Source organism: Ambystoma mexicanum, chromosome 6p (assembly GCF_040938575.1).
Source record: "Ambystoma mexicanum isolate Mex_15411 chromosome 6p, UKY_AmexF1_1, whole genome shotgun sequence".
NCBI classification, from domain to species: domain Eukaryota; kingdom Metazoa; phylum Chordata; class Amphibia; order Caudata; family Ambystomatidae; genus Ambystoma; species Ambystoma mexicanum.
In genome coordinates, this window is record NC_090935.1 from 9,729,771 (window position 1) to 9,743,082 (window position 13,312).

The window sequence follows — 13,312 nt, forward strand, 5'->3', positions numbered from 1 at the left end:
GATTGCGCTTGGACACATTTTTCAAATACATAACAAGGTATTTACAAGTGTCCAGATCACACTACCTAAAGGCAGTTTAATGCATTTAAAGCAATGTGATTGAATAGTAATTATTATTTTAGAATCATATCGCGTTTTACAGGTCCTCTATGATACTGAGGTGACTGAGTGAAGTAAAAAGAAGTGACATCTGCATACTGAATGTACATTAGAATTATAGTGAATAACATTGAATGTTTTGTAGAATTGTACAGTGGTGAGTGCATCACATGGTATTGGGAGACACGAGGGAGATGCCCTTGGCTTTTTAAAGAATAAGAGTGCAAGGATGTGTTCGATAACTTTTGAATAGTACTCCTGATGAAGGTTCTGTAACGAAACTGTAAATAAACCGAAACATGTTGAGAGCATACAACAGCAGATGATATGATATGATATGGCATTTATAACACGCCTATACACAAGTGTTTCAAGGCGCGATGAGGCAAGGGGGGGGGACAAAGGGAGGACAGACAACGATCCTACTAGGCCAAGTGTCATTCAGATCGTGCAAGTGCATGGGAAGGGGGAAAGGAAAAGTGCGCGGGGAAAGGGAGAGGGGAAAGTGCAGTACATGGGAAAAGTGGAATAAATAAGAAAATAAATAAACGGCCAGCTGGTAGCGAGTGCAAGAAAGTGCAGATCAAAGTGCTGGTAGGGGGACTGTAGGGATACAGAACAACGGTCCCCAGGTGCAGGGGATTCCAGGGAGGCAGTGCAAGTGGGCAATAGACGGGCCTGGGCCAGAGATCAGAGAGGGTGGCCAGATGTGGAGATCTGACTGAGGGAAAACTTCAGTAGGTAATCATCTGAAAACTAAAAATTGCAATTTATGACATTTCCAACCGCATTGCTGACCCACTTGTGTACAGGCACGTTATAAATGCCATATCTTATCATATCATATCTAGGTTGAGGACCAAGAGGTAGCATATGCTTAGAGGCACCCAGTGTTATACTACTTCTGAGAACCCTTTTTGTTAAAATATATTTGGTATTTATTGAAGAATTTTAAAAATATGTTTGTAATAACATAAATCTATACAGGAATTTAAATAATTGTATTCAGCTAAATAATTGTATTCAGCTCGTAGGGTTCTAGAAAAAGTACAATAAATATGAGTAGAGCATCCCTGAAATGTTGTATCTGATGAGAACCATCTCCTCAGACAAATCAGCCAGTGCAGGTGTTCCACGTATCAGTGCAGGACTTCACCATGGTAGATCAGTCGTAGAGAGACGCTCAGAAGCGAGCTCTACTGGATGGGTCGGGTCTTTTAAGGCTGGGGAGGGCTGACTAAGTCACAGATGTCATCTCAGTGTGTTGAGGGGGGCAGGGAAGGGATCATCTGGGGAGAGCTGCCTCAGGAGGGGGATGGCTGCCATAATGACCTGCGTTCTGGCCATGAAGGCAAGAAGATCAAGGAAAGAGGGTGAGGAGGGACATTATTGCAGCTAGCTGCCTCGTGAGGCTACTCTCCCCATGGGCCTCACTCTCTCTCTTGACTCCGTACAGATGTGCTCCCCTCTAATACCCCCCTGATAATCCCTTCCCTGCCCCCTTAACACTCAGAGGTGCGACGGTGAAAAGGTGAGAATTGCACAGTAGTAATAGGGAGTCGCAAAGTGGGGAAAGGAGGCCATGGGGAAGTGGGTCATGATGAGAAGGGGATAAGGGCATACAAATGGGGAGGAATGGTTACATGACTGTCTGTCGCGAGAACAACTTCTGAAGTGGATTATGATTTGAGCAAGACAAGGAACTCAATGAGGGGCGGCTTGATTTGCTGGTCAGGCTTGGTACCTGGAGGCAGCAGGGGTGTAGGCAAGAGGAAAGGTCCTTGCATGGGTCAGTTGTGAGGCAGACCACCACTGTGGTACGCAGTACCTGGATTGGGAAGTCCTGGATTGAGATTCTGAGTTGAACGAATTTTGCGAATGTGAGATGAGACAGGAAAGGGGTGCACCAATGAATGGTCTCCTATCTACATGGGCACAGTGTTGTCAAACACCAATGGAGAGGGCAGGAGAGGACATGGCGGTTCGACTTAGGCAAGGCAGTTAAGAAGAGACAGAAGAAAAGTGGAGGATGAGGTCTGGGTGACTTGTGGTACGAGCACAATAAGGGAAAGCCATGCCAGTAGACACTGTGACAGGAGAGAAAGGCTGACAGCCAGGGCCCCAAGCAAGGCAAACCCAAAAATGACTGCAAGTAAGGTCAATGGGTTAAGGCAGATTAGAGCAAAGTTGCTAAGAGATTACGTTTATTTGCATTGTATGGACTGCATATTATCTATCCCCCATAGGCATGATGCTGCCACCCATATGGGCAACAATGTTAATAATGGTGGAAAGTTACAGAGCTATTGCCTGAATGTCCAGGTTGCAAGATTTCCTATAAACACCAGGAGAATTGATTCCAGTCATAGGTGTGATAGTAGAAAGGTGCAGAGCTATTTCCTGAATGTCCAGGTTGCAAGATTTCCTATAAACACCAGGAGAATTGATTCCAGTCATAGGTGTGATGGTAGAAAGGTGCAGAGCTATTTCCTGAATGTCCAGGTTTCTAAGAGTTCTTCTAAACCCCGGGAGATTGGATTCTAGTGATAGGTGTGATGGTAGAAAGGTGCAGAGCTATTTCCTGAATGTCCAGGTGTAAGAGTTCTTCTAAACACCGGGAGATTGGATTCTAGTGATAGGTGTGATGGTAGAAAGGTGCAGAGCTATTTCCTGAATGTCCAGGTTTCTAAGAGTTCTTCTAAAGGCTGGGAGATTGGATTCTAGTGATAGGTGTGATGGTAGAAAGGTGCAGAGCTATTTCCTGAATGTCCAGGTTTCTAAGAGTTCTTCTAAAGGCTGGGAGATTGGATTCTAGTCATAGGTGTGATGGTAGAAAGGTACAGAGCTATTTCCTGAATGTCCAGGTTTTAAGAGTTGTTCTAAAGGCTGGGAGATTGGATTCTAGTGATTGGTGTGATGGTAGAAAGGTGCAGAGCTATTTCCTGAATGTCCAGCATGTGGGATTAGTAATGGTAGTGCATTCTCTGGGGGTGATTCCTGAAATTAGAAGGTACTTGTTGTGATGCGCCGTCTTCCTATCTGCTCTGCTTAGTATGTGTGCGATGTCAAAACAGCTAAAACAGTTTAACATGTGTATGTGTCCTGGCACTTACCTGGACACAGGCTGGACCCTCCTCTATGCTGACATCACTGGACAATGGACGGTTTCCCCATCCGTGCCCAGGGAGAAATTAACTAGCCCCAGGGGCCGAAGGAGTGAAAGAAAACACCCTTAAAATATGTCTGAGAGAGACAGCAGGATTTCTGTAGCAAAGCTGCCTGAGGCCTCCAACATCTACACAGGGGTTCAATATCCAAGTGGCCAGACTGCATCTGCATGGACCTGCCCGGCAAGGAGCAGACGACCTAGGCCTTGTGTGTGGGAGGCCTGTGTAAAGCTCTGGCCCAGGTGTTAAGATGGATTTCTGAACTCTGACCTGGTGGGCAGAGGTTCAGAAGGCCAGCCTAGTTTCTTGGAACAGGGCAACATTCTGGACAAGCCAGACCAATCAAGGTAGCATTGGCAGCAGTCAAGACTGGGTCTCAGGAGGGGTGAGGGTGGCTGAAAGCCCACAATGGGCACACAGAGTAAATGACACCACAAATTACTCTCAGTCAGGTGAATATATCAAAAATACATATACATTTATTAAAGGCCTTTTAAGTCAAACAAAAAGTACATCTTCAGCAGTATTAATAAAACTAACACAACACTATCTACAGAAACAGTAACAATTGGCCTAAAGGAATATTCCACAAGTAGAGATTCACAACCTGCAAAGAAAGGGGTCACACAGTGCCAATATACTTTAGGCAGTCCTTCAACAATTCAAACCCTAACTAATAGGCAGTCCAGTCCCTAAGAAGTGTGGAGCCTTGAGCTCAAAAGTTCATTCAGTGCCGGAGTACTCGATCTTGGGGTTAACTTAAAAATGGGGCTTCTTCAGGGGGCTGTATTGGCTCAGGAAGTTGGGCGAGGTGATGAAGAATACATTCCCACTATTTAAGGAGGGTCTCCCCAAGAGGGCAGAACAGGTTCCAAGATTTGGGAATAGCTCAGTAGTAGAGGCTACCTCAATAAAAGAGAGAGGCCCTCAGGGGACACTCGTGCGTAAAAGTCTATGGATGCGTCAGGGGCCACCGGTAAGGGATACAAGTACTTACCGACCCACGGTGCACTCTGGACCAAACTTCGGCAGTCAAGTCCAGTTGGTTCGCAGGTTCAAATCCTGCAGTTGCAAAGCTCTGCGGCTTTCAGGGGCTGCGTTCCAGGATTTAATTTGTGGCGGGACGATAGCGATTTCTCAGCTCCTGGTGAAGAGATCAGGCCAGTTCCACTGCAGTGAGTTTTAGGGCACAGGGGGGCACAGCAGCAAGGCACCCATGAAGATCGTCACCACAGCTGGGCGACACAGTGACGGTGTAGGCTCAGGTTCAGGTGTACTCTCCTAATTCCAGAACTAGGAATGTTAGGTGTACGAAACTCGGCGGGAGAATGCCTTATACTCAGAGCTTACAGTCTCCAAAGACTCAAGTCAAAACTCGAGGTGACAGCGGTTCCAGGGCAAAGGTCCTGTAAGAGCTGGTCAGTTTACTGGGCGGTCCAGGAACACTTCCGAAAAGGCTTGCTTACAGGATAAGCAGGAGTTGCCGAGAGTAGTTAGTCCCACTACTCCAACGGGTCAAAGTGCCCTTGCAGGCCTTCTATGATCGATGAGAAACAGGGTCTCTGACAGGAGAACAGTGGGGTCAGGGTGCCAAACCTTCCAGCGGGTCACCAGTCATTCCACAAATCTGCTTCTTCGGAGCAGGATACTGGATTCCTTTGCGAAGTTTGTTATGAACTCAGAAGATCGACCTGGAATTTGTGTAAGGTGCCTCCTCTTATCCAGAATCTCCTTCAAGCCAAAACAAAGAAACCAATGAGAGATCTGAAAAGTGAAGTGTGTTTCCCCCACACTGTTTACTGCGCCATAAAACATCTAATGACGTTCCAAATTGTAACACGTGTTTTGGCACATAAAACGTGCCTTTCTCAAATCAGGGCATATCCTATGTTGCTGTCATGAGGGAACTCACTGCACAGTTGTAAAATAGAACTTGTTGTCATGGGTTATAATCCCACCTTCAAAGTCAATTTTCGTGCTCCGTCGTCTGTTATTAGTCCTTGGTGATGCCACCCATCGACCAGATTTTTCAGATTTCTAATGAGAGTCACCTGAGGGTTGGTGGATAGTATCTCAAAGCAGTTGGGTGTCTCAAGGTGGTTCGTAGCCATTTTAATGTAGTCTTGTCTGTTCATTACAATTGTATTACCGCCCATATCCGGCTCTTTTATGACTAACTCTTTTTTTTGACTTAGTGATGTTAGTCCTTGTTGTTCCTGCCGTTTTAAGTTATGTCATGCACATTTTTTGCTTTTCATCCCTTGTTTGTCCGAGATCTTATTCAAGTCCTGCGTGACCAATTTATAGAATGCATCAAGCATATTGTCCGTTGAAAATTGTGGTAGAAACTTGGATTTAGGTTTTAGTTCTACTTGTGTCATACCGTTGTAATCTTGAACTCTTGCAATGCCTGGTGTATCGGTGGCTCTTTTGGCTCCTGTAATGATCTGAGAAGATGTATATTTCCCAAATCTTCAATTGTTATTTCACTGGTGATAACCTGTTCAGACTGATTTTCCCGTCTGCTCATTTGTGTGGCAAATTTGTAAAAAATGTTAGCTTCCTAACTACTTTGAAGAGATCGATATGCACTTGTATAGGCTCGAGATATGATGTTGGTGCAAAAGAAAGTCCACTGTTCAAGAGGCTTATTTCCTCTGGAGTTAGTTCTTGATCAGACAAATTCATAACTAAGTCACCTATTTGTTCTTCTTGTCCGCTTCTCGGGCCCCCGCTCTTGTCAATCTCTGGTAATCCTCTAAAGCATCGGGGTTGCCTGTGTCTACCTGACCACCTCCTTCCTTTCCTCCGAGTGTAGTTTGTTACTTGTCGGGTTGGTTTGACAGTTGAAAATGGACCTGTTTTTGTACTCAGTTCCTGTTTTCTTTTTTAAATCTACGTATTTGGTTGAGGAAACCATGACATGTTTTGTTTTTGTTTTGATCATCGTAGTTTCAGGGTCCCCTTCAATATCTTCATCGGCATCTGAACTCGAGGATGAGGTATTAGGTGTACTTTCTTTGGATATTGGCTTTGTATATTTGTTGTATTTTTCCTGAAATGTATAAACTTGTCCTCATTATAATCTCTCTCATCATGGAAACATTTTCTCAATTTTCTCAATTTAATTTCGTCCTGGTATTCCTTTAATATCTCGTACATCTTAAGGTCATTTTTCTCCTTGGTTGCATCTAATGCCTTGGCATCTGTTATTTCTTGTTTAATAGTCTCTATTTGGTCTGTGATTCTTTTATGTTCACAAGTTGCATGTTCCACTAGCATTTCCAACATTTGTTTCGAACATTGATTCAGGTTTTTTTCCCAGTCTTCCACTAAATCTTTGTCTTCATCTTTACTGAAATCCGGGAAGATCAAAATTCATAATCCTTGTGGTATTTGCTGTTTGGTTAGGTAGTTTTTTAGGGAGATAATCTCCCAATACTTGTCGATTTCCTTATGTGAAGCTTTTTCAAATTTTATAAATTTGTATCTAAGGTCTTCACGTTTCAAAGTACTAGTTCCAAATGCACAGGCATTACTGCCTTTTGTTGTGAACAGGTTATTGGCCTCCTCTTCCCTATTCTCAAGATATTCTGCCTTGTTTCAGTGTGAGAATGCAGGTCAGCACGGTTGGTGATATCAAAGTACTTGAAAAATCTTGAATTGAGGAACTTTTTTTCGTGATATCAACTGGGTTACCGCCGCGACCACGTTCTGCTTCTGTTTAGAAAGGATGTCGCATAAGTGTAGAGAAAACGGAGACCTTGAGTTCCTCTACAGATTTTTCAGATCTCTAATGACACATTCTATAAATCGGTCACGCAGGACTTGAATAAGATCTTGGACAAACAAGGGATGAAAGGCAAAAAATGTGCACAACGTAACTTAACACCGCAGGAACAGCAAGCCCTAAAATCACTAAGTAAAAAAAAGAGTTAGTCATAAAAGAGGTGGATAAGGGCGGTAATATAATTGCAAAGAACAGATGAGACTTCATTAAAATGGCTACAAACCACCTTGAGACACTGTTAGGCAGAATCCTGTGCAGTTCCCTTTGGGACCACTGCAAAAAGATTAAGACTACAGGAGAAGCAGTAAACCCACTTGGTAGCAGTCTGTACCACACAGATTTACTTGGTAGCTGTGGCTGAGCAGTCAGACTTCTCTCAAGAAGAGGTAAGCAGTATATAGAGTATACACATTAGGTACCAAAAGACAGAGCACAAGCAAACACTGACCAGAGCTTTGGTATAAAAGTATATAATTATTTATTTAAAAACACACTTATGAAAATACACTGGCACTAATATATCAAGCAAGTTCAAACACAGTCACTATAAGTATATACACTTCCCTAGTTAAATTATTTGACAAGTCTAGGTTAAGACACCACTTATTAGCAAAACAGAGGTGAGCGCGTGACCTTAGATGGCACTCCAATAATTAATTTAAAAAGGGAGAGAAAGGCAGAGTATGGAAATAACACAGTACCAACACTTTTAAGAAACTACAGCAAGTCAAGAAAGGCAGGGTCTACTGTAGAGCAACAGAGTCATAGGCCAGGCCCACCCTTGGAGAGAGCAAGGCGGAATGTGCCCAAGATCACAATAGAGGTACACTTTAAACAGTCTTTGTAGATAGTTGAAAAAGGAGTTGGATCAGTTCAGAAAAGTTATATTAGCCAGCCTAGGGCCAACCAGATGGCAAGGTGAGGATTTACGGGACACCCCACACAGACCGTTGCGAGGGAGGCCAGGCGGACACAGTACATTTGAAATGTGGAGGAACGTCCAGAGGGGGCAGTTGTTCCTGGCAGCGGGTGCAAGTTGCGCGTCGTCCAGAGGAAGAGAAGATCTCGACGTGGAGGAAAGCTGAAGGTTGTTGCACTGCCAGGGAAGAAACCAGCCGCGGAGTCCTCCGGTTAAAAGGTGCTACCCTTTTATTCATGGTAGTGGTAAGTCATGGTTATCCGGTTGCTGGGTTGCTTGGCACGGACAATTCGCCCACGGGACGGTCCAGGAAGGCGAAAAAGGGGCAAACTGGTTAACCCCACCAGTTCAAGGGAAGAAGACTCTCCTGGAGGAAGATCTCCTCTGTCGTCGGGAAGTGGTGAGTCGGTTCAGCAGGGCTCCACCGGTGGTGTCATCGTAGCAGGTCAGCTCAGCTTCTCCCTCTTCGGATTCTTAGATCCTGTGGTGACTTCTGAAATTCCAGTCCCCAAAGCCCTGCTTCTATGCAGAAAACCCCCATTCACTCAGCCTAGCTGTCAATCAAACATGCTAAGTGGTGAGCCGGGCGGCTCACCACTTGAGCCAATCACACAAGAGTGCGACTTGAGTTGCCAAGGCAACTCAGTCTAGGGTGCCTATTCCCCCCTCCCACACATCCTGTGGACCCAGACAGAGTGGTACCACTTTAGGGGGTTTCTGTGCAGAAGCCCGCCAAAAGTGGAACAAAGGGCTCAACTTGGGTTACAGTCACAGAAGCGAACACAAACGCCATTTTAAAACCGAGTCCTGGCAAAAAGACCCAACTGGGGAATAAATATTAAATAAATAACCCAGCGGTATCTTTAACATTGCACCAAAAAGTGGTGCGTTTAAAATCAATGGGAAAAATCCCATAAGAAATATTCCGGTGGAATATTTCCATGGTATCCACTGCCACCAGCCAGAAACTCGACAGGGGGGGATGGGACAGTGCCCCCTTTGGAAAACAGACCCAGGAGCAATCGAATTGCCCCTACCAGTACTTCCACAATATGATGGTTTGTACTGGTTCTGTTCATAATTTGAGACTAGTAAAGCCAATGGTGACTTTACAAGCCCTGGCAGACAGTAGTCAGTCCCAGGGTATGGAGTCTATGTTTGGGGGTCACTATGACACCTTTGTGTTACTGCACTGAGGGTGCTGTGTAACGCACATACCAAAAATAACAAAACACATTAAGCCCTATGGAGTAAAAGACCCCATAGCCCATAAAACACATTGCAGAGTCAAAGGACACTTTCAAATCGTGCCTAAGAGTGGGAGAAAAAGAGTCTCACTCTTAGCAGGAGAAAAAAATAAACCCCAAAAATCCGGCAAAGCTGCTGGGGGACTCACTAGGTTTGGGAAATTAGCCTTAACAGAGAATTCTCCCTAACAGACACCCAACTGCTATGAAATACTATCCACCAACCCTCAGGTGACTCTCATTAGAGATCTGAAAAATCTGGTCGATTGGTGGCATCCCCAAGGACTAATAACAGGCAACGGAGCACAAAAATTGACTGTGAAGGAGGGGTTATAACCCATGACAACAAGTTCTATTTTACAACTGTGCAGTGAGTCCCCACATGACAGCAACATAGGATATGCCCTGATTTACACTTATGCAACATCCTTTCTAAACAGAAGCAGAAAGTGGTCGCGGAGGTAACCCAATTGCCCAATTGAAATCACCAAAGAAGTTCCTCAATTCAAGATTTATCAATGATAGATCTGCTCCTATTCAGCCATCCAAGATGTGGACCAATCATGGACCACGGTGGTCCCAGTCATCCCAGCACACCAGACATCCTGGCACCCAGGAGGTGTATTGGAACTAGACAGTTCCAGCCCACATCCTGGGCACACACACACACAAGGCATGCAGAAAGCTTCGGATTGTGTGGGGTTCTGCATGACCAAATAAGGAATTTCCCAGGTCTGCTTGATCTGGGGAAGGCAAAGGGACTAGATGGCCAAAGATCAGAACAAAGGACCTCGTGGCATGGCTATTTTGGGCACTGGCCACTGTCCTGGGCCAAATGCAGTAAACACATAAGAAGTGGATAAAAGCTAGATTATTCTTTCATTAAGTATTGAAGTAGCTGCTGGGTCCCCAGGGTGGTGCCTTTTACACTCTGCACTCACAGCGCGCAGGTTGACGCCACTGCTCCTTTGTAACTAGTGACTATAAGGGAAGGCGTTTTCTTATTACAGGTTCCCATATAGAGTAGGATATAGTTTCTTATTACAGGTTCCCATATAGAGTAGGATATAGTCTCCCATAGGTAATAAATACATAACATACCTTCACTCTGTGATGAAGACCGTTTGCGTTTGCCTGTCTGATCCAAGTCTGAAAAAGAAGGGGAAAATCATGTATAAGCAAAACTGAAAGCACAACACAAAACACAGCACAAAACAGCACGCAACTGAGAATAAAGCTCTGACGAGGTTTGCAATCACTCTAGGCACTATAATCAGTCTCTGTCAATAGTGTGATTTAAATGCTCTTTCTATGGCAACATCCCTTGATAACACATTTGCTGAGGTCTTGAGTGAGCACTGTCTGATATGGGGGCTGGATGGTGTGCCCTTAAAGGCTCACAGCGATTTCCTATACAAAAGGAGCTTGATGCCACCTAACACTAGTGCCTGGCATGAGAAGCGCAGATGTAAGTGACCTACACAGAATGTGTGATCGAGTGAAAGAAAGTGAGCAAATGATGACAGGAAACAGAGTAAAGCTGAAGTTATTCTCACTGGACCCCTCATCCACCAGGGAGAATGGCTGCGTGCTCTGAGGAAAGAGCGGGTGGGTTCAGCTACCTGCCCAGACGGGTACAGATACCTGATCTGAGATGAGAGGGGGCGTGTACAGATACCTGCTCTGAGGAGAGAGCGGCGGGTACAGATACCTGTCCGGACGGGTACAGATACCTGATCTGAGGAGAGAGCGGGCGGGTACAGATACCTGCTCTGAGGAGGAAGAGGGCGGGTACAGCTACCTGCTCTGAGAAGAGCGCGGGCGGGTACAGATACCTGCTCTGAGGAGAGAGCGAGCGTGTACAGATACCTGTCCGGACGGATACAGATACCTGATCTGAGGAGAGAGCGGGAGGGTACAGATACCTGCTCTGAGGAGGGAGAGGGCGGGTACAGCTACCTGCTATGAGAAGAGCGCGGGCAGGTACAGATACCTGCTCTGAGAAGAGAGCGGGCGGGTACAGATACCTGCTCTGAGGAGAGAGCGGGCGTGAACAGATACCTGCCCGGACGGGTACAGATACCTGATCTGAGGAGAGAGCGGGCGGGTACAGATACCTTTTCTGAGGCGAGAGCAGGCGGGTACAGATACCTGCTCTGAGGAGAGAGAGAGAGGCCGGGTACAGATACCGGCTCTGAGGAGAGAGCAGGCGGGTACAGATACCTCCTGAGGAGAGAGCAGGCGAGTGCAGATACCTGCTCTCAGGAGAGAGCGGGTGGGTACAGATACCTGCTCTGAGATGAGAGCGGGCGTGTACAGATACCTGCCCGGACGGGTACAGATACCTGATCTGAGGAGAGAGCGGGCGGGTGCAGATACCTGCTCTGAGGAGAGAGCGGGCGGGTGCAGATACCTGCTCTGAGGAAAGAGCGGGTGGGTACAGATACCTGCCCAGACGGGTACAGATACCTGATCTGAGATGAGAGGGGGCGTGTACAGATACCTGCCCGGACGGGTACAGATACCTGATCTGAAGAGAGAGCGGGCAGGTGCAGATACCTGCTCTGAGGAGGGAGAGGGCGGGTACAGCTACCTGCTCTGAGGAGAGAGCGGGCGTGTACAGATACCTGCTCTGAGGAGAGAGCGGGCGGTTACAGATACCTGCCCAGACGGGTACAGATAGCTGATCTGAGGAGAGAGCGGGAGGGTACAGATACCTGCTCTGAGGAGGGAGAGGGCGGGTACAGCTACCTGCCCGGACGGGTACAGATACCTGATCTGAGGAGAGAGCGGGCGGGTGCAGATACCTGCTCTGAGGGGAGAGCGGGCGGGTACAGATACCTGCTCTGAGGAGAGAGCGGGCGGGTACAGATACCTGTCCGGACGGGTACAGATAGCTGATCTGAGGAGAGAGCGGGCGGGTACAGATACCTGCTCTGAGGAGGGAGAGGGCGGGTACAGCTACCTGCTCTGAGGAGAGAGCGGGCGTGTACAGATAGCTGCTCTGAGGAGAGAGCGGGCGGGTACAGATACCTGCTCTGAGAAGAGCGCGGGCGGGTACAGATACCTGCTCTGAGGAGAGAGCGGGCGTGTACAGATACCTGTCCGGACGGATACAGATACCTGATCTGAGGAGAGAGCGGGAGGGTACAGATACCTGCTCTGATGAGGAAGAGGGCGGGTACAGATACCTGCTCTGAGGAGAGAGCGGGCGGGTACAAATACCTGCCCTGAGGAGGGAGCCGGCTGGTACAGATACCTGCTCTGAGGAGGTAGCGGGTGGGTACAGATACCTGCTCTGAGGAGAGAGCGGGCGGGTACAGATACCTGCTCTGAGGAGAGAGCAGGTGGGTACAGCTTCCTGCTCTGAGGAGAGAGCGGGCGGGTACAGATACCTGCTCTGAGGAGAGAGCAGGCAGGTACAGATACCTGCTCTGTTGAGAGAGCGGGCGGGTACAGATACCTGCTCTGTTGAGAGAGCGGGCGGGTACCGATACCTGCTCTGAAGAGAAGCAGGTGGGTACATATACCTGCTCTGAGGAGAGAGGGGGCAGGTACAGATACCTGCTCTGAGGAGGGAGTGGGCAGGTACAGATACCTGCCCAGACGTGTACAGATACCTGCTCTGAGAAAGAGCTGGCGGGTACAGATACCTGCTCTGAGGATGGAGTGCACGGGTACAGATACCTGCTCTGAGGAGAGAGCGGGCGGGTACAGATACCTGCTCTGAGGAGAGAGCGGGCCGGTACAGATACCTGATCTGAGGAGAGAGCGGGCGGGTAGGGATACCTGCTCTGAGGAGAGAGCGAGTGGGTACAGATACCTGCTCTAAGGAGAGAGCAGCCGGGTACAGCTACCTGCTCTGAGAAGAGAGCGGGTGGGTGCAGATACCTGCTCTGAGGAGAGAGTGGGCAGGTACAGCTACCTGCTCTGAGGAGAGAGCAGCCGGGTACATCCACCTGCTCTGAGGAGAGAGCGGGCGGGTACAGATACCTGCTCTGAGGAGAGAGCGGGTGGGTACAGATACCTGCTCTGAGGAGACAGTGGGCAGGTACAGCTACCTGCTCTGAGGAGAGAGTGGGCGGGTACA

The 13,312-nt window shown here is 47.4% G+C and overlaps 1 protein-coding gene across 4 annotated transcripts in view; it reads right to left on the reverse strand.

Moving 5' to 3' along the window:
* The window catches only part of LOC138511129 (NACHT, LRR and PYD domains-containing protein 3-like), a 1,063,058-nt gene that overhangs the window by 990,005 nt on the left and 59,741 nt on the right, over positions 1 to 13,312 (reverse strand). For 3 of the 4 annotated variants that reach the window (XR_011280574.1, XM_069626613.1, XM_069626612.1), the window contains exon 3: positions 10,324 to 10,371. The exons of the other annotated variant lie outside the window; for it this stretch is intronic. Coding sequence is in view for 2 of the 3 variants with exons in the window: in XM_069626613.1 (XP_069482714.1) it covers positions 10,324 to 10,371 (48 nt within the window). In the remaining variant the exon portion in view is untranslated. The remainder of the gene's footprint in view (positions 1 to 10,323; positions 10,372 to 13,312) is intronic. 4 annotated transcript variants of the gene reach the window in all.